Source organism: Porites lutea, chromosome 1 (assembly GCF_958299795.1).
Source record: "Porites lutea chromosome 1, jaPorLute2.1, whole genome shotgun sequence".
NCBI lineage: Eukaryota > Metazoa > Cnidaria > Anthozoa > Scleractinia > Poritidae > Porites > Porites lutea.
Genome location: NC_133201.1, coordinates 31,922,706 through 31,942,259, shown reverse-complemented (window position 1 = coordinate 31,942,259; position 19,554 = coordinate 31,922,706). Strand labels below are relative to the sequence as shown.

The 19,554-nt window shown below is 37.0% G+C and overlaps 2 protein-coding genes across 2 annotated transcripts; one reads left to right on the top strand and one right to left on the bottom strand.

Moving 5' to 3' along the window:
• Window positions 1-821: 821 nt before the first annotated feature.
• Window positions 822-11,058, bottom strand: LOC140937171 (peptidyl-prolyl cis-trans isomerase H-like). Its single transcript, XM_073386707.1, has 10 exons — window positions 10,969-11,058; window positions 10,696-10,760; window positions 9,606-9,629; window positions 7,844-7,888; window positions 7,230-7,272; window positions 6,165-6,260; window positions 4,692-4,724; window positions 4,405-4,459; window positions 2,286-2,326; window positions 822-954 (listed from the first exon to the last, which is right to left on the bottom strand). The coding sequence occupies exons 1-10, from the start codon at window positions 11,047-11,049 to the stop codon at window positions 886-888; spliced, it is 552 nt and encodes a 183-aa protein (XP_073242808.1). The 5' UTR covers window positions 11,050-11,058; the 3' UTR covers window positions 822-885.
• Window positions 11,059-11,350: 292 nt separating this feature from the next.
• Window positions 11,351-19,392, top strand: LOC140948419 (spermidine synthase-like). The gene is made up of 9 exons (XM_073397659.1): window positions 11,351-11,428; window positions 12,748-12,968; window positions 13,730-13,850; window positions 14,306-14,398; window positions 15,187-15,340; window positions 16,638-16,721; window positions 17,367-17,512; window positions 18,087-18,209; window positions 19,288-19,392. Exons 2-9 carry the CDS (start codon window positions 12,838-12,840, stop codon window positions 19,300-19,302), a joined length of 867 nt encoding a protein of 288 aa, XP_073253760.1. The 5' UTR covers window positions 11,351-11,428; window positions 12,748-12,837; the 3' UTR covers window positions 19,303-19,392.
• Window positions 19,393-19,554: the final 162 nt, after the last annotated feature.

Here is a 19,554-nt window from a genome sequence, read left to right as displayed (position 1 = left end):
AAAATGTAAGTGAATGCATTTTACACGCGAAATTTGGAGCTGCTCGGGAGATTCTGGTCTACATTTCTATCTATAAAATTATAATACACTGACAGCTCAGTTACTCTAAAAATCACACGGGAACTTCGCTGTCATTATAATTTAGCATAAGTTCTTTGCTCGACAGCATTGAATACAGAAACTTCCAAAATTTTATAAGGTGTATTTATACAGGTCATGAACTACCATGAGCGGACTATCGGTGAGTAAAATCGAGTGTACTACACTCATTCTCCATCACTTCGGATGTGACAGGTGAAGTCATGCAAAACTAGCGTATACATCAACAGTTTGCGATGAATAGGACCCGTCCACACGTATCCGTAGTTTAAAACCGGAGATTTTTCTCTTCGGTTTGGCCTAACCGTCCAGACGTATTCGGTCAAAACGGTCACCGAAAACGCATCTTTTTTAAAGCGCTCTCCACAGTGAAGATTTTTGATAACACTGGCTTCTATTTTACGTTTGCACGGACGAAAACGGATGTTTTCGAATACGATTATGAATCATTTAATACCAGCATAACGCATGCTCCGTAACGGATGCTATCGTATTTCCATTGACTAGTGTTTTCGTATAGACGGGCGAGAACGGTTCCAATACGCTTCGAGTGGATGCGTGTTTTTTTGAAAACGGAGGAAAAAATCATTCTCCGTTTTCAAAAATATCTGGATACGTGTGGTGGTAGCCTCCCACGCAGGTGTTTTTAGGGGAGCTCGTATTTCTTCCCTCCCCACAAAGGGAAGAAATACGAGCTCCGCTAAAAACGCCTGCGTGGGAGGCTAGTGTGGTGGGGGCCTCAGTTTAAACTTGTTCTAATGGCAGACATAAGACGATGATTATTGGTCACATCTCGCCGCACTGTGATATAACAACTGGTAATGAAGGTCTGTTGTTAGGTCCAACGGGAACATTCTAAGTTGAGAAAGAAATGGAGAAAAATAGATTTCAATTATAGACACTAAACAGTTATAACAAAAACAACAACAACAACAATAATGATAATAACAACAAGAAGAAAACAAGAACAAGAACAAGAGGGTGTTACAAGTAACCTCTCTTGGACGTAGTTGAAGAAAGGGGAATTCAAGAAGGAGACAAAAGGATTGTTAACAGCGGCCCAGGAACAGGCATTGCGAACCAATGCAATAAAGGCAAAGATTGACAAACAGGCTGTCAGCTCACAATACAAGTGGTGCAAGAGTGTGGACGAATTAGTAAGCCCACCTAGTTTGTGAATGCTCAGCGTTGGCTCAGAGAGAATATAAATGTAGACATGATGGCGTTGCAAAAGCTGGCAATTGGTGCCTGTGCAGAAAGTACGGATCGGACGTTACTGACAAGTGGTATGAGCATGTCTCTGGAAAAGTTTGAGAGTCCGAGAAGGTCAAATCCCTTGGGATTTTAGCATACAGACTGATCATCAGCTTGAACACAAAAGGCCGGATCTAGTTAAATTAGACAAACAACAAGCAGTTTGCCAAATTATTGACGTAGCCGTACCAGGGGATGTAAGGGTGGAATTAAAGGAGAAAGAGAAGACCTGGCAAGGAAATTGAGAAGGAAGGTCAAAACAACAGCTGTGCCTATTGTTATCGGGGCACTGGGGACAGTGCCAAAAGGATTAGTCAGCCATCTTGAAAGCATAGGGGTGAATCTTGATGTGGCTCAGATTCAAAAGACTGCCCTACTAGGAACAGCACGAATCCTCCGACAGGTTCTCCACTACTAAGGTTGCAGGATGGGACTTGTACCGGGAACTGGCTAACAGGAGCAGAATCTATTCAAACAGCAGTGCAGCTTTTGTTGATCATTATGGTAGCAAGATAAGTCAGTTGTCAAAACCATCCGACCTGCAACTTCATCAAAGAAAGATTTCCCGAGCACATGGCAGTGCAACTCAAGAAAACAACAACAAAAAAAATAACCATTATATATACATATATATATTTTTAATTAAACACAAATAGTCTATAACTCGGAAAATAACTCCCCATGTTAGTGGCTTCCATGAAACTGAGAAATTTGTTAAGCGCGAAACCAACCATACTTTCACAGAAACTGGATTTTTAATCGCCACAGTTTCCAGTGGTTCACACTCCACAAAAAAATTCTAGATCTCAAATCGTCTTCCGAACAGATATTTTTCCGAAAATTGTCGTTGGGTGCCCCTGACTCCAATTGCAAAATGAAAATACATTGCATTGAAACGGCTCTAGGTCTCTACAATTGTAGGTATAACATACCTCAATTTTTCTCATGACTAAAAGACCATCGACAACTTTACCTGTAAAGAAATAAGATTGTGATTGGCTTAGTTCTCGTGCTTTAGCTTGCGACTGAGACAATCATTTTTTCCCTTTTTTGCCTGATCGTATGCGACAGATTATATTTTGTAAGTGGAATCGGCAGTAAAATGAGAAGTAAGAAAAGAATGACATAAACATAAAAAGGAAATGTTCAAGTTCTTGCGCTTTCGATTCTGTGAAGTTGACGAATTTTTTTTTATTTTATTGGCTCATTAACGCTTTCTCTAAACGACTATTCAATTCCGACGCTAGTGAAGCCCTGACCTTAGAAAAAGCAAATATCTAAAATATAAAAATGGTTGACTACCAAACGCCTCTCTTTCCTTAGTCCTTTGAGCGAAAGCCGGGGTCAAGAAGATGGCTATGTTAAGGTGACTGAGAGCGTGAAACGAGAGAGTAGTGTTAAAAGTGTTATGTGTGCTTTGTAATCGAGAAAATAAGAAACAAGTAAACAAACAAAACAACTTAAAACAGTAAGTGAGAAACTCAGGTTAATATTTTACCAATGATTGTTATCCCTTTAGTCAACTAGGCTGCCCTAGGGGTAGAACATGATGACCTGTGATGACGACGTGCTATGCCCCAAGTCGGTCACCACCGCTTAATCTGCCTCAAAAATTCCCATGCTTGCCTTTTTCTTGTTAAAGTCCAGTGGACTTTTGGTATTGCTATAGCAATTTCTCCCAATGTTTTATTTTCTTTTATTTTTTACTGCTATACCGTAAAATTCCGAAAATAAGCCCCTCCATGTACAAGCCCCTCCAAATAAAAGCCATACACACTCGTAAGGCAAAAACCCTCCATTAAATCGCCCCTCCAAATATAAGCCCCCCCCCCCCGCCCCCCAGGGGGTTTGTACTTGGAATTTGCGCTCAAATACAAAGTAAAACAAAGGAAAAACGGTAAATTTTCTTCCAACTATCAGGCTAGCCCAATTGATTTTGAAACGCAAATTTCCCTCAGTAGATTAGCCCTTCCGAATATAAGCCCCTCAAAAAGGGCCTTTGAAAAATATATAATAAGAAAGGTGGCTTATTTTCGAAATTTTACGGTATTTGAGACTGAGTCAGTCCAGACTCATTGTCTTTAAGTCCAAGACTCAACTCTCTACTGGCTTTAGAATTATTTGGAATTAGTCCTAGGACTTCTTAGTTACTGTATGAAGCCATTCCCAGACATTCCCAGAAGTTCCAAGCTTTTAAATTGTTCCTTAAAATTTAATTTGAATCGCTTGGTCCAATTTAATAGAATTCCCAGTAAATTTTGCAGTTGTTTGTTAAGCCATTCCCAGATATTCCCAGAAATTCCAAGTTTTTAATTTCTTCCTAATTTGCATGACTTGGAATTACTGGGAATTCCTAGAGTAATTCCCAGTTGCATGTTAAGCCATTCCCAGAGACTCCCAGAAATTCAATTTTTTAATTTCTTTTTCATTAGCATGTCTTGGAATGACTGGGAATTCCTAGGAATTTCAAGCTTTCTGGGAATTTAGTTCAGGTTCATGGTTAAGAGCATGCTCATTAATTAAAGTACTTTTTCCAATTTATTTTTAATTCTGTTGGTTAATAATCCCACTCTCATGTATCTCAGCGATCTCAGAGTGTGTTTCAAGCTAGAAGTGTATTTCAGAGTAAAATGAAGTAGGATGGAGGAGTACTAAAATTGCAAAAAAATTAGTGGATTATGCCAACACTACCAACGTTGAATTTATTGTTGACCCGAAGGTTTTATTCCATGGTTGATTAATTTACAGCTATTTGCAGATAATTAAGTTGATCAGCGTAAATGACTGCCAGGGGAGTATGCAGATTGGTTCCTTGACAACATTATGACATGATCATATTGTTTGTATAGTCGATACAGCAAGTCCCAGCAGAAAAACAGTACTTTGACGAATGAGCATGCGCTTTACCATGAACCTGCCCCTTTAGTATAAATGCTCATTAAATTTTTTGGAGCAACATCATGGCTAGAGTTCAAATTTAGGAAAACAGCTGCGAAGGAAGGCAAATTCATTGCATAGCAAAGCAAGTTTGACTTAGTTTGTAGGGCTTACCAAACACTACATGCTTTCCGTCCAAAAAATCACACTTTGCACAGGTTACGAAAAACTGAAATCATGGAAAAGAGTTCACATTATTAACTCAAGACATCAAGACAAAACTGTCAGTACATTAAAAGTAGTGGCAGAGAAAGATAATTTCATTTTCCAATTACCCAAGGAACAAAAAAAAAATACATAAAAAAATAATTACCAAATAAAAATATATGTTTGAAAAATATTCTATAGGAATAAAAGGTTCATTAAGAAAGTGATTTAATTTTTTTTTTCGGTGCACTGACCTGGCAGCCATTAGAATTTGGACCACTGTTAGCCTGAAAAAGATAAGCACTGTGTAAGCATTTGCGTTGACACCAAAGACAAATTAACATTAAAAAACAGTTTTTTTTCATTATTAATAAATACATGCAAAAAATATGGGCCTCTGATATAGTATCAGGTGGTCCAATTCTCACAATTGATAGCTCTTAAAATTTAATTCACAAAAAATGTTACGATTGATTAAAAAAGTCTCATTAATGGCCTGACACTGACAATGATCTTATAACTATGTTTGCTGTATCTCGCACTACTCAGACTGTATTACAAAATGCTTTTTAGTGATGGCATGGAACTACACCTGTGCACATACCGTAAAATTCCGAGAATAAGCCCTGGGCTTATATTTTTCTAAGGCCCTTTCTGTGGGGCTTATTTTTGGAAGGGCGCATATTCAGAGGGGCTTATCTATGGAGAGAAATTTGCATTTCTAAATTGATTGAGCTAGCCTTATAGTTGGAAGGAAATTTATTTATTTATTTATTTTTTACTGTTTTTGCTTGGTTTTACTTTGTATTTGAGGGCAATTTCCAAGTACAAAAGGGGGGTGGGGGGTGGGGAGGCTGATATTTGGAGCGGCGATTTAAGGGAGGGTTTTTGCATTACGAGTTTGGGGGGCTTATTTTCGGAATTTTACAGTATTACATGTACAGCTGTATATCCACGGCTAGAAATTAAAAAAATCCTCAGGTCGCCTTTTGGGACCACCTGGAGAAATATAGTCACCAGTTTGTATTATGTAAATGACACAGCTCATAGTATGGCATGATCCATCAGATTTGATTGTTTGAAAATATAAATTTGGAGGTAAACAGGCTTTGTTTATGCAATTTTGCACACTTTTTTATGACAAAAGCAAAGAAGGATAAGATAAAATGTTTGTTTTGAGTTTCCTCTTTTAATTTAAATCTAAATCATAGAGAAACCTGGTCGCCAAAGTGGCAACTAAACCAGAAGTTTTAGTCGCCAAGAAGAAAATGTTAATTGCATTGGCAACCGTATCAGTCACAATTTCGAGCCCTGATTATTATCGTAACTTAGGCATTAAATGCAGTGAATTCTCTTCCTAATGGCACTGATGGCAGCTGATATAAGACCCACACTGGTTTGCCTCCCATAAGCGACCACTTTATTGTGCATTGTTGGTGGTTGATTATGGGAAATATGACTATAATTATTTATAATGAAAGGTTGTTACATAAATCAACATAGGTTGGAAACATCATGCATATTGAGCCACCAAAGCTCTTGAGCCGAAAGACTAGCCATTAATCTCCTCTACAAACATAATTATTATTTACTTGCCCCATAAAAGACCCTTTCTACAGCAATTATGTAACTATACCTTGACCTTTCACTTAATCCCCAACCTCTTAGATTTTTCCACACCCATCAAAAGGCCTAGCCTGCTGTTATTCTATCATTCTGTTTCTTACCATAGACAGAAGACCTGGAACATCATGTTTTAGTTTAAAGTTTTCATCAGGAAAGGCCACATCATTATATATGCTGGAAACACCTGTGCCATCACCCTAAGACAAAAATATTATTAGCAGTACAAATCTAAGTGGTATTTGTAAAATGCTCAATATAAAACTATTGTAATGATAGAGTACTAGCTTTTTGTAGTAATTTGGCTTAAACAAGACACTATCTATAAAATGCAGGGCTGTCACAAAGGCAGGGAGCAGTAGATTTTCCCCTGCTTCTATGAGCATGACGCCTGGCTACTTTCATAGAAAAGGAAAAAAAAAAAGGATAAAAAGAACTTTCCCCTTATACAAAATTGCATATACCCAGCAACTAGAAATCTTTGTGACAGCCATCAAGTGAAAAGGTTTTTTGTAAAGTATCTTTTGGCAGGGCTAGCGCTTCTGACAGGTCGCAGAAGAAAAAGTCAAATTTCGCGGGATTTTTAGGGACAAATTCGCGGCAAAATCAGCTGATTTTGCGGAAGTTTTTGGGGCAAATTTCACCAAAAAGCAATCGGTAAAAAACGGCCGATTTTGTTGTTATTTTCAAGGCAAATTTCGCTGGGAATCAATATCGGCTTTGTGCTGATCAGACCATTGTTTTTAACATTTTTCTAACAGAGGTCATCATTAGCTCTTTCAACAACAATAAGCTCCAGAATTGAACCAATGGCAAAGCCTTTAACATCATGGCTAGTGCCTTGTTTTTCGCAACACAATCTACACCTAGTAGATTCGGGATACGGTTTGCACGTTTCAGTGACGAAGTTCTGAGATAAATTTGAAAGTTTATGGCAAGTAAATAGCCCCAATAGCTGAAGTAAGTTTTAAAATTAATTTGTTGTTAAGACATGTATTTGATAAGATTTCTACCGAATTTCACGGTATTTTTTGTGTTTTTGTGAATTTCGCGGATTTACCTGAATTTCGCGGCTATGCGATGACGTGGAATATCAAAATTCCTGTTTTGGGAACTAAAATTTGGTTAAATTAACTTTTAGTACTATGAAGTTTAGAGTTAAAACTAACCTTTACAAAATCTCCACCTTGAATCATGAAATCCTTAATTACTCTATAAAACAAAGACAAAGTAAAATATTGAAATAAATATTTGTACATATCTTATCACCCACTCCCTTCAAAGCTGTTCTGGGATAATTTACAACATAACCAGTTTAGGACTTTTTCCAGACTGCTTAGGTCCTATGGAATTTATTGCATGACTGTGCAACAATACAGTTGTGAGACAGGACAGGCAGGTTATTGGCAGTTATCTGAGAGCACCAGAAAGTCTAACTTTTTGCAAATGTTATTATTAATTTTACAAAGGCTGCCCTTTCTCCTCAGTTATTTAATAAAGAACCTGAGTGTTGGTTCAGCTGAGGTTTGAACCAGCAGCCTCTTGCACAACACACAGGCACTTATCCAATAGAGCTAACCAGGCAGCTGGAAGTCATGTCTTTGTCAATATTTCCAATTTCCCTTGTTGCTGTTGCCCTTTCATTACCCATCTTAATGTACACTGAACATTTGACTTTGGTGTCATTATTTTCATCTGCCTTATACTGATCATGCACTGAGTGTGTACAATATTATATACTAATAAAAGATGGATGCCTATGGCATTTTAAACCACTACATACCTATGAAAGGTTGCTCCTTTATATCCTTGGGGTACTCCACCTTTTCTAAAGAAATTTCGGTAAAATAAATACAGTGTGCATCTAAATGTACATGCATGAATGCAAATTTATAATTAATAAAAATTAGATTCAAGTAAAATACACATTATGCAGTTGTTTTCTCAGGCCTAAGAGAACCTAATCTGTTTTTCTGCGCATTCATCTTATGAATGGAGTTCCAGGGGTAACGCAAGACAGCCACACGTCGACTAAAACAATGAATTCACACTAGCATACAAAAATACATCAAAGATAAATCTTCTTTATTTATCTAGAGTGAAGTTTTTTTATCAAAAGGTAAAAACATCACAAAATTTATTTTTTGCAGATCTCAGTATTATATTCTGTCATACAACGTCTTGAGACGATTATTTGTACATGAAACCTACTCACTCAGTCACAGAAAGCAAATTATACATTCCACCCTTGTGAGGTGAACTTGGGATGCCTGTGCACCATTTTGATGCAAACATGACGAAGTATGAGTTTTGTTTTCAATTGTATTACAGTGCGACTACTATAACCGGGGCCACCTAGACAAAGTTGACCAATCGGATTAAGGACAATGACAATACATTCTGAGAAAGTTATCTAATTATAGGAAATAAACTCTTTCAAAGAAAGAAAATTAACGCGACGTTCAAAAAGGAACAAAAGTTGTTTCAACAACAGGAACAAATTTATTTAAACTTGACCAAAATCCAGGAAGCAGATGTTGAGGGATATTCTTCTTACTGCGACCATCATCCATGAAGATGAAATAATTGTTACAGTAATCAATTTGTGAAAGATTGATCTGAAATAAAGTGCATGAAACTAAAGCTATTCAGTTTCTTCAGTTTCTAGGTGTCAAGAATGTCTGGAGCATGTCGAGAATTTGGGGCCAAAATGATAGAAACTAAAACTTAATGGTACAGAAATTAATGTAAACAAAAATCAACACAACTTAAATTTGTGTTAATTTCATGAAAGATGAAATGAAAATTTCATTTCATGTTTTTATTTTATTAATAATCAACATGGATCCAAATCAACCAACCACAACTGATACACTAATTAATACAGACGTGACATTTTGAACCCACTGGGCATGAAGAAAGCCCGTCTTTCTTGAGAGGTCCATTAAAGTGAGTGATGGAGATGACAAATGTAAAAACTTTATAATTTGGACTTTGCATGTTATTGCAAAACGTGGCTGCCAATGGTAGTGATGAAAATGCTTGTACATGTAGATGACAAAATAATAGCTTGTGTCAAACAAATATGTCCCTTAGATGTTATAGTGTATATGTCAAGTTTCAATCACAAAAACATTGTCTGGTGAAACATTTTGCTTTCCTGAAAAATATTTGCTATCAATATCTAAATTTTGTGCTTCGAGTAACCTATTTTTTTTTTTTTACGAGCTACTGTACTGATTGGTTCACAACAAACTTTCTTGGTCCAAAGTATTGTTAATTTCCTGTAATCTGATTGGTCAACTTTGTCTAAGTGAACCCAGTTACAGTAGTTGGACTGTAAAGTAATACACAGTAATTTTAGTGTGCACAAGGAAACACAACATTGACTCAGACTGCAAAATTGTTTGACACTCCCACTACAATATATTATTTCTGTACCCTTTAGGGCAGAAACCGAGCCAAAATTTTATCAATTATTTCAAAGTTGATTTAAAAAATAAAAAAATTGAATTCATGACCACAACATTGTGAATTACTCTCACCTGTATTCACCAGTGCACAGTTGCCTAGAGAAATCATAACAAAACAATTAATTCCTTACAATGGATTAAACTTCTTTATACAAATGGTTATTACAAATGGATATTTAAATAGACGCCACTTTCCTTTGAATCGTTAATTACCCCCATTTATATTCACAGCTGACAAACTTTTGTACAATATTAAAGACCCTTCAGAATCCATATCCCTCAATAATATATTAATGAGATCAAAAAGCCAGAAAAATACTTCAAGCAACTTGTATACAGACCCATCTGCAGAGTATGGCAGAACTTGATGAGATCTCGCGCATGCAAGGCCGTTTTTAGGCCCTTAATGCTTACATATTTTTTAAAAAACTCACGCGTACACCTGCCATACTCTGCAGACGGGTATACAGAGTATCATGACAAAAGTAAATCACCCACCATTTGCTCTTATTGGTTAATCAGTTTAATACATTTTGTTAAATGTATAAATAATTTTTACTTCAATTATTCTTTATAACCTTTAAATGACTATACCAGCCAGCAAGAAGAATACTCCACAAACACTTCAAAATAATGCCACTGATTTGCTTGCACAGTGTATCTATAATTTCATTATTTATCTCAGGTAATTTTTCTTTTTCTTTTGAAAAAACAAATAATTATCTCAGATAAAATAAATAATTACCTGAGATTTAATAATTACCTGACATCTACTTTTATGTTCAGTTAAAAGTTGTCTCAAAGACAGTTATTATTGTTTTGCTAAAATTTATGACAGCATAAAAAATGGCAACCCTGTTTGTTCGTGAAAAGCCGAATGGTAACCCCTGTTTTTAAATGGGAATGGTTCTGTCAGAAATGTTTACCTTCTCAGCCAATGGATCCACCGAATGAATGTCATTGAAAGCTAAAAGCAGTATACCTCAACTTTATGCAAATATAGTGTGTTTTAATGGCAGGGAGTTTGTACAAGTTTTTTTCTTACTATAATATACTGCAATGAGCCCCTCAATATTTATTTTGTGCATCAAACACGACCAATTTTTCCACGTGAATTGAATTTTTCTGGTGATAAAAACTAACACGTGTGTAACTTGCTCACCTCATATTTTCAGCTGTTTTTGGCACAACATCTGCAAAAAGCTCCATCTTCATCCTGCCTACTTCCTATAAGTACAGGATTAAAAAACGTAAAGTCGGAACAATCAAATAAGCTTCAATTAATTCTGCCGACCTCTTGTTCTTTTAGTTGAGCTTGAGCTTTAACGCCACCAAATCTTTAACCCTAAATTCAAGTCAACCTGTCATTAATTGCAATGAAATAGCGTAGCTAGGGATGAGGAAAAAGTTAACATGAATTGAAGTATTTAATTACCTGTCCACCAATGGTTATGTCGAAAAACACGACCGGATTTGAAGAATTTGTAGCACCCGTGTTCGCCATTTTGACCGCCATTTTGAAACGACCAGTTGGAACCTAGTCCTTCGCGGAACCTATACCGAAATTTATCTTATCGTGTTGGGTAGAGTGGGGAATACTAATAGGCAAGTTTTTCTGACTAGTACTCTTTTATTATTTGGTTATGACTGAAAAAACTCTTCTAATTGAAAAAATATCATTTTCATCACTGCGATATTCAACACAACGAGGAAGCACGGACGCACTAGTGTTCAAAATAAAAACAAACGAAATTATTCGGGGGAGGGGTAGAGGGGAGATCAAGTAAAGCACGTGTACGTTGTTCATTTTAACCAGGGCTCAACAGATTGCTTATGTCAAGCAGTCGTCGAGTAGTGACAAGAACGCTGGCGTTTTTTGAGCGGAATTATTGTAGGTAAGTACATTAATAATAGATTGAAAATCAAGTCTCTTAACAAAGTAAAATCCAAGTCGTTTAAATCTTAGCAACAGCCAGCTTAGTGGATAACAGATCGGAATTATTGTGTACACATTTGACAGCGCAGCGATTTCGGCACATGCTTATACGTCGAGAAAGTCCCCTTTCTCTCGTCCAAAAATTAGGCTTCTCTGTCAAACGAACGTGTTTGGTGTTTTTGTGTTTCAAATTCGCTGAGGGGTGAAGCCGAATAAGATAGCAAATTAATTAAACCTCAATGCCGTCAATGGGCATTGAGTCCCTGGTGAACTTAGTTCTTGATTTCCCTTTGGCGCGAAATGAAAGAGTAGATAGCAAATTGAGGCCTTGAAATATTCTAGTTTTCCTAACCCATGCGAGTCGAGCTGGTGTTGGCGAGGTTGAAAACTATTGCTGCAGTAATTCTATTTTTTTTTTAATTTATCAAGTTATAATACTTAAGCTTGTAAACGGTTGACTACTTTATGTAGGCATAATTTTTAACTCAACAGGGATTAGGCAAAACAATCTGCATTATGCTGGAATATTAAGGTGGCTCGATACAGTTTTTCAGGGTCAATACCTCCCAGGTTTGAGCATAAACTACGTCGCCATAAACAAAGTTTTGGAAAAATTGCCACCACAGTTGTATGAGATGAAGATGAAAATTTGTTTTTATCAGGAATGCAACGGCATCGGAGTTGTCATAGCAACGAAATGACGCTATTACCTACTTTACTTGCAGCAGTATATCTTGGCACTGGGAACTGTTCTTCGAAAATCATTCACGGGAGCTTTTTCCTCCAATAGCAGCCTCGATGTTCGTGAAGTTTAAGCGAAATCTGTAAGAAGGGTGTTATCAAAATATTTTGGGATAAAGATTTTGTGGTTAGAAATACGGTAAAAAATGGACAATCTTGGTGTTCGGTTGTTATCTGTAGAAAACGAAGCGCTTTTGACATGCAATTTCACCTCATAGTAGTTTCAATCTTTTTAAAAACGTCTGTGAAAGATCAAGGAGATAGCTCCAGCCGATTGCTAGAAAGAAGGGTTTGATTAGTATGTATCAAGACGCTCTTGTTAGCGGTTTTTTGAACATTTTGGTCTACTTTAACAAATTAGCAAATAATTTTTAAACCGCTTGATAGATTTTTTAAAAAATTTAAGATTTTGCCTAGCCCAGTTTTTAAGACAGTCCACATTTATACCCAGTCTATAGTCTCCTGGCAGTCTAGCTGTATTATAGTGACCAGAAAAAATAATAATAAGAAGAATTTTTGGTTGTTTTTTCTTCACAGCTGTAGAACAAAAAAACTATATTAAACAACAAAAAAAAAACAAATGAGCAAACAAATAAACAAAACGGAATAACAAAAAAAGAAAGAGAGATGAATCAAATACAGAATGGATGGTTCTCAGAGATCAATGACCAGTGGCCAGGACAAGCTCTCTCCCTTGAGGTGGAAGAAATTCTTTACACAGGAAGATCAAAATACCAAGATATTCTGGTGTTTAAAAGGTAAGTAAACACATTTTGATCAAAAGAAGCAATTATCATGATTTTGATGTACCTTTCACGTAAAGCTGAACCCCGATTGGCGGGCACCCACTTTACGTAATTTAACACCCTTAAAACAAACAGTGTCGTTTGTCCTGAAGAAAGGCTTATATAATTATTTTCTCTAAAATTAACCAGCTTACAAAAGACTCCTGAGAATTTATACAGACAATGGACTCAACACTTGTTTGCCTTCCCAAGTAACAAATTCCTATTATATTGTGAACCCTTCATGGGCACTTTTTATCTGCGCACTGTCTAATGACTGAGTATCTAACCTATGGAGACCTATGGAGGCATTTCAACCTTAGATAGAAGAGAGGTTAAAATCGCAAAGGGACCCTGATCTGAATGAGTGTCTAATCAGTGCCTTGAGCAGTATATAGTACTGAAATGACATTGAAGAACAAGTGCAGAAATTCCATAATGATGACGTATCATGCTCAATACCCACATCTGGATATAGTGCTTCTGACTGGATGAGGCAAGTTTTCAACTTATTAGAATTAGCACTACGCTGATCTGAGTAGTGAAATATCTTCAGTATGGAATTTCTGTACTCCTTCCTCAGATATCTGGCCATAGGTAAGTGGGCTTTTTTTCTCAGCCCAACTATTGCAGGTGCCTTATTGTAGCAGATTCTCTTTGTGGTTTGCCTATCATTGGTTAGAAAATGACAAATCAGCATATATGTAATTACCTCTCAAAATAATGTCTTTCAGCAAACACCATGGGAAAGTTCTCGTTCTGGATGGAGTTATTCAATGCACTGATAGAGATGAATTTTCTTATCAAGAAATGATCACTTTCCTTCCACTTAATTCTCATCCTTGTCCCAAAAAGGTAAAAACTGGGCATGAGCATACAGAAGTTCAATGTACATGTATTTGACTTTATTCACTTAAAATAATTATGTTATCATTATAACTTAATAGCTTGCAAATGTAGCTGTCATTCCTTGGTCCTTGCCACTTAGTGTGACTTCATTAAAATATTTATGGAGGACTTCTGATCCTTTTCCCTGTTTGAAAGTACGTTGATTTGATTTTTTTAAAAGATAAATTACAGTAGGCCTATTTGGAGTTTTAAATCTTTCTCAAAAGTGCAAGTACTTTGAAACAAATAATATTATGATTTCATTAATTTTATCATCATCTGTTGACCAGAGTCCACTAAACGTGCTAACAATGGAGTCACTGAAAAAGAAAATGTTGTGTTGCCAAATACCCATAAATTGTTGCTTGTCACAGGGAAATTACTATTGTTTGTTTATTGTTGATATCATTTGTCATCTTCAGGTTCTTGTTGTTGGTGGTGGTGATGGAGGAGTCATAAGAGAGGTATCCAAGCATCCAGCAGTTGAATCCATTGTGCAGTGTGAAATAGATGAGGTTAGTTATCCCTAAAAGTTACCATATTTAATAACAAACAAAGCATGGGCACTTACCAGATGGGGCTTGAGTGGTTAGTAGCCTGTGTACAGACGTCCCCCCTCCCTCAGAAAAAAATCGGGAGAAGAGACGTCTGTGAATCGCTGTCGCACCTCAAATGTTCTTGATGTATTGGTCCAGATTTTAATGGCTGATGTCTATTGCCCTGTTTGAAGGGACAAGAATCTTTTTGCCACTGTTTGTCACTCTTTGGGCCCAGTTGTATAAAAAATCGGTACAGATGACAAACTGCTGGCATATTACCCTGTAAAATAAACAAGCATCCCACCTAGCAGGAGGAAGGGGGGGGGGGGGCAGTAGCAATACTTTTAGGAGTATACAGGTGATCATGCATGTTATCCTTTTTCTGCAGGCTACATTGCAGTCTTGTAATAAAATCAACTATATATCACATTGCTTTGAACGTTCATTGACCCTACTAATTATTATTCTTTTTAAAAATGAGAAGTAAGTTCATTCATACATGTGTATGCATGCATGTCTTTCAGTAAATTATGATTTGCAATATTGCATTTTTTGTTTATTCCCAGTGAGTTATACAGTTTTGTCTTAACTTTGCTTCTCTTTGTATTCCCATCAACCACATAACCTCAAAGCTACTTTAATCCTCTTGGCCTTCTGTGCCACCCCACACTCCACCGTCCCACTCAGCTTGATCCAAGATGTTGAACACATCTGCTGGCCATTTCAGAGTCGCTGTCTTACTGTCTTTTTTTTTTATCTGACAGGAAGTGATTAACATATGTAAGAAGCATTTACCAAATATGGCAAAGGGATACAGTTCACCTAAACTGACTCAGTATATTGGAGATGGCTTTGATTACATGCAACAACATGAAAATGAATTTGATGTTGTCATTACAGACTCATCAGATCCTGTTGGTATGTATCATCATCATCATCATCATCATCATCATCGCCTTCCTTTTTTAGGGTCCGTCCCTTCTAAGGTGCTTCTGATGTGGCGTGTACAGGACCCTACCAAGTAGTTACAAGAAGTCTGGTTTGTGCACCTGATCTCTTACTCCATCCATTTCCCACCCATTCAATTTACCACTAACTTGTCTGTGTCAACAAATTACCCCCAAATCACTGGTTTCTTTCTCAATCACAAATCACACCTTCGGTGGGAAAATTGACACATCAATTTTCTGAAAGCTCAGCTCTCACTTGATAGACCTGTGTAGTTTTTATTTTGAAAAATTCCTTATTATTCGAGAAATAAATTTTTCAAATGGAAGAGTTTATAGCAGATCTAATACCTTAGCATTTGTAAAGTTGTTTGCATTGCTAATTAATTCATACAGTCGGCTTGTTAACTTCCTCAGGACGTAAGAGACGTTACGAAACTACGACGACGACGGCAACGGAAGCTTAAAAAAAAGCAAAGGGTTAAAGATTGAGCAACACAACACCTCTGCATGTGCATCACGCTTTTTTGTACATTTCTTTGCTGTCCGTGCACAACTACGATGCAGTGAAATGACCAGATTTTAAGTTTCTAGAGAACGGGAACGGCAAGGCGATAAATTCCACCATTACTGCCTGAACTCGGGCGCGGTCCCCTTGCTTCAACTCCAACATAAATTTCCTTCATTGAAGTACAACTGTAACAGCACAACTTGGGGTAATCGCGAAATAGTTTGAAATGATGCATAGTGTATTTTACAGCGACTTTTTCGTGGACATCGATCGCCGTTGTCAGATCGTTAGTCCCCTATAATGACAATCATGCGAATGACAGCAACGCAAAAGACTCTGCACATGCTAAAAGTTGTGGCTGAAAGTCTACTGCTGACTTTCTGAATATATTGATTTGAAAAGTTTAAGGTTTAATAAAGCGAAATTGTGTAAGTTATAGTTGTAGCAAAACAAATGCGGGCGGCATTGAAAAATGTGAAATCAAAGTGAAATACCAGTTTTTTTTTTGTTGTTAGCAGGTTGTTTTTTTTAAAATTGTTTTGTTAATGGTTTCACCACAGGCCACGAGTGAATGTTAAAAGGTTACACTGTACTTTCCCTGTCTTCCTTTATAAACCTATGGTCAAAAGATGGTAATCAGTGTCGCTCCTTGAATGTTGTTTGTATTTTACTTTCCAGAAACATGTCTTTGGCGCCATGTAGCATCATGAATATCTTCACTGTATTTTAAAATTGTTCTCTTTTTCTATTGCGTTAGGTCCCGCAGAATCTCTTTTTAAAGAATCATATTATGAACTTGTGAAAAGGGCCCTAAAACCAGATGGTCTTCTCTGTTCGCAAGGTAGTCACGCAACTTTTACTCTAGATGCACTTTGTGGTCGTATTTAAACTGCACAAGGGGATTTAATTCTCTATAGCCCATCTCTTATCGCTTTTTCCCCCTGTAGACTAGATATCTTGGTAGAAAAAAAATCTTCCTTGAAAAAGTACTTTGACTAGATCATCATTTCAAAGTAAAAGGTGCGTTAATTTGTTCAGGTACTCTTGATTAGTAGACCCCCTCACAGCACCAGAAAGATCGACCGGGCATTTTGTTTACGTTTTTTATGGACCTCCAGATTTAAGATATGATTGTTCGATCAAGACTGGACATTATTGAACTTCTTGATGATAAAACGAGTTGGGCTTGGGGAGGGGCGGATTCGACAAGACCAAGACTGTCATCCATGAAGTAGCGTGTGTGGCTTAAACAAATTAATTATCACTCTAATAGTCATGTGGTTATACTTTGAAGTGTGATAATGTAGATAAAAGACATTTGTCCGGCCACTAACTGGTTTTCCGGGCAAAGATAGGTTTGACCGGGCGACTTGCCCAGCACCAGCCGGGAAATAATTTTAAAATCTGACTAAGGTTTTTTAAAATGTCATGAGGATTGATTTGCCGTTCTTGTTTGTTAGTGTGTATTTCATATTTAATTTACCAGGAGAATGCATATGGCTTCATATACCGCTTATAAAGTCTGTGTTAGAATTCAGTAGAAGATTATTTCCTGTGGTTAGTTATGGCTACACTACAATACCCACCTACCCCAGTGGACAAATAGGATTTATACTCTGCAGCAAGAATAAGGTAGGAGGCATTTAGAATTGATTTAGGCGACGCTCACACGGCATCGCATGAAATTTCTACCGGATGAAAAATTTAACCGGACATTTGTTCACACGGAACGTTCGCCCAGTTCACACACAGCTTTGACCGGCTAGGAATCTAAATTTCCGTCCGCAGTCAAGGTTGTTCCATGTGAACGGAATACCTAAACCGTTCGAAGGTTCGTCCGTTTCCGTGTGAACGTAGACGAGTTCAGCATAAAACCGGAGTATAGAAGAAGTGGTTATTCATATTCGAGCCTTTTTCCTTCGGCAGCCAGGAAAGACACAGGTATGAAAAAAATAATGCTTTGTAAGCTGGTTGTTTGATAAAGTTGAAATAACTATCATGTGACGAGTTTGTGACTAATGGAGTTAAATAATATTAATGGCGAAAAGGTATTTCAACTTAAGAAAGTTTCCAAATCATGTTTTCAATAGCCTACTTCCGGGTTGCCCCTTCAGGGTGTAGCCTCTTTTTTATAAAACTATTTATCTTTTTTTCTCTACCTCTATTTTATCGTATATCCTTATGCCAGTTGTGCTTTTATTTTTAGGACACAAGATTTGATAATCCAGTTACTCTATTTACGGATGACGAACTTGAAAAAATGGAGCTTAGATATTATAATGCGGAAATTCACAAGACAGCATTTACCTTACCTCAGTTTGCAAAGAAGGTAATTTCCATTTCTCGTGTTATGGTAGAATAGGAGCTAGCATGCTGTTTAACATATGGCAGGCAAACGAGAGGAAACGTCAACCACGGCGGCGACAGCGATGAAAACGTCACTTTAAAAGTGAATTCGCGCTGTTTTCAGTAAACTTCATCGCTCTTATTCCATCTATGTCGATTAGTCAAATGTTAGCAAATTTAACTGGCTTTTAATTCTAAAGGATTGTATCTAAGTAAAGAAAGAGACAATTGTTATAAAAAAAATATATATATAAAAAAAAGAAGATGAAATTAGATGAAGTTTCACGTCGTAGTCGTGCTACGACGGCAAAGAAAAGTGCAAAAAAAAAAAAGCGCGAAGCACTTGTATCGGAAGTTGTTGCTTAAATTCCCTATCGATAAACATCAAAGCGTCATCTTGGACTGTATTTATGTACAGGGTTATAGATTAACTTAGTAATCAAGCGTTCTTTTCGAGATCGGAGATCTATAATCTTTATAAACACAGCCTAAAAGGAATATCTTTTTTTAACTGAAAAAAGGTGAACGTTCACTGTACGGTTTCCCAGTAAGCGTTTTGGGTGCTTAAGCGACGGAACGAGAACGGCCAAAAAAAAAAAATTAGCATTAGAATGGCAAAACAGCAACTTTGCATGTGCACCTCGCTTTTGTACATTTCTTTGCTGTCGTTGCACTTCCCAATTTCACATTTCATGTAGAACGCTAACGCAAGATGGTGATTTTCTTTTCTGTTTTTAAATTCAATTAACTCCAGAAAAATTTGCTAAATAACATTTGACAAATTGAAGGAGATGGAACAAGAGCGATGAAGGTTTGAAACAGCGCCAATGCTTTTTTTTTAGCGAGGCTTTCACCGCCGTCGCCGTCGTGGTTGCATGCTTAAGTTCCCTACAAACGTCTTCAAAATCTGCATCTGTATACCAAACACCAAACACTAGCTGGAGTGTTTACGTAAGTTCCCAGACACAGTATACCTTGTCCCGTGATTCTCCTTACCTTTTGCCATTTTGTTTGTTTGTTTTGGCCATCAAATTAATTTGTTTGTCTATTTGTTGTCGTAGGCGCTTTTGAGGTGACGTCGATGGTTGAAGGCAGCACAAAAAATGGCCAATGCATAGTCATCCCAAATCGGCTGAACGGATCACGTTCTTTTAATTTAACAGAACGTAACTCTCGTGTGGATGCCGATTTTGAGTCTAATGAATTCATGCGACTCCGTTAAATGCTCGATGACAATGGCTTGTCGTTTCCATCAAGTGTTTACTCAGCGAAATGGAAGTAGAACAAATGTTCGTTCAGATGTTGTAGTGCATGTATAGACTTATAAA

Bases quoted from the DNA above. Each gene is read 5' to 3' on its own strand.
- LOC140937171 (XM_073386707.1), bottom strand. From the start codon at position 11,049: ATGGCGGTCAAAATGGCGAACACGGGTGCTACAAATTCTTCAAATCCG. The intron at 9,630-10,695 runs GTGAGCAAGTTA...TGATTTCTCTAG, and splicing joins AAAACAGCTGAAAATATGAG to GCAACTGTGCACTGGTGAAT. The intron at 4,725-6,164 runs GTAAGAAACAGA...TATCTTTTTCAG, and splicing joins TTCCAGGTCTTCTGTCTATG to GCTAACAGTGGTCCAAATTC.
- LOC140948419 (XM_073397659.1), top strand. From the start codon at position 12,838: ATGAATCAAATACAGAATGGATGGTTCTCAGAGATCAATGACCAGTGG. The intron at 15,341-16,637 runs GTATGTATCATC...CTATTGCGTTAG, and splicing joins AGACTCATCAGATCCTGTTG to GTCCCGCAGAATCTCTTTTT. The intron at 17,513-18,086 runs GTAGGAGGCATT...TTTTATTTTTAG, and splicing joins TACTCTGCAGCAAGAATAAG to GACACAAGATTTGATAATCC.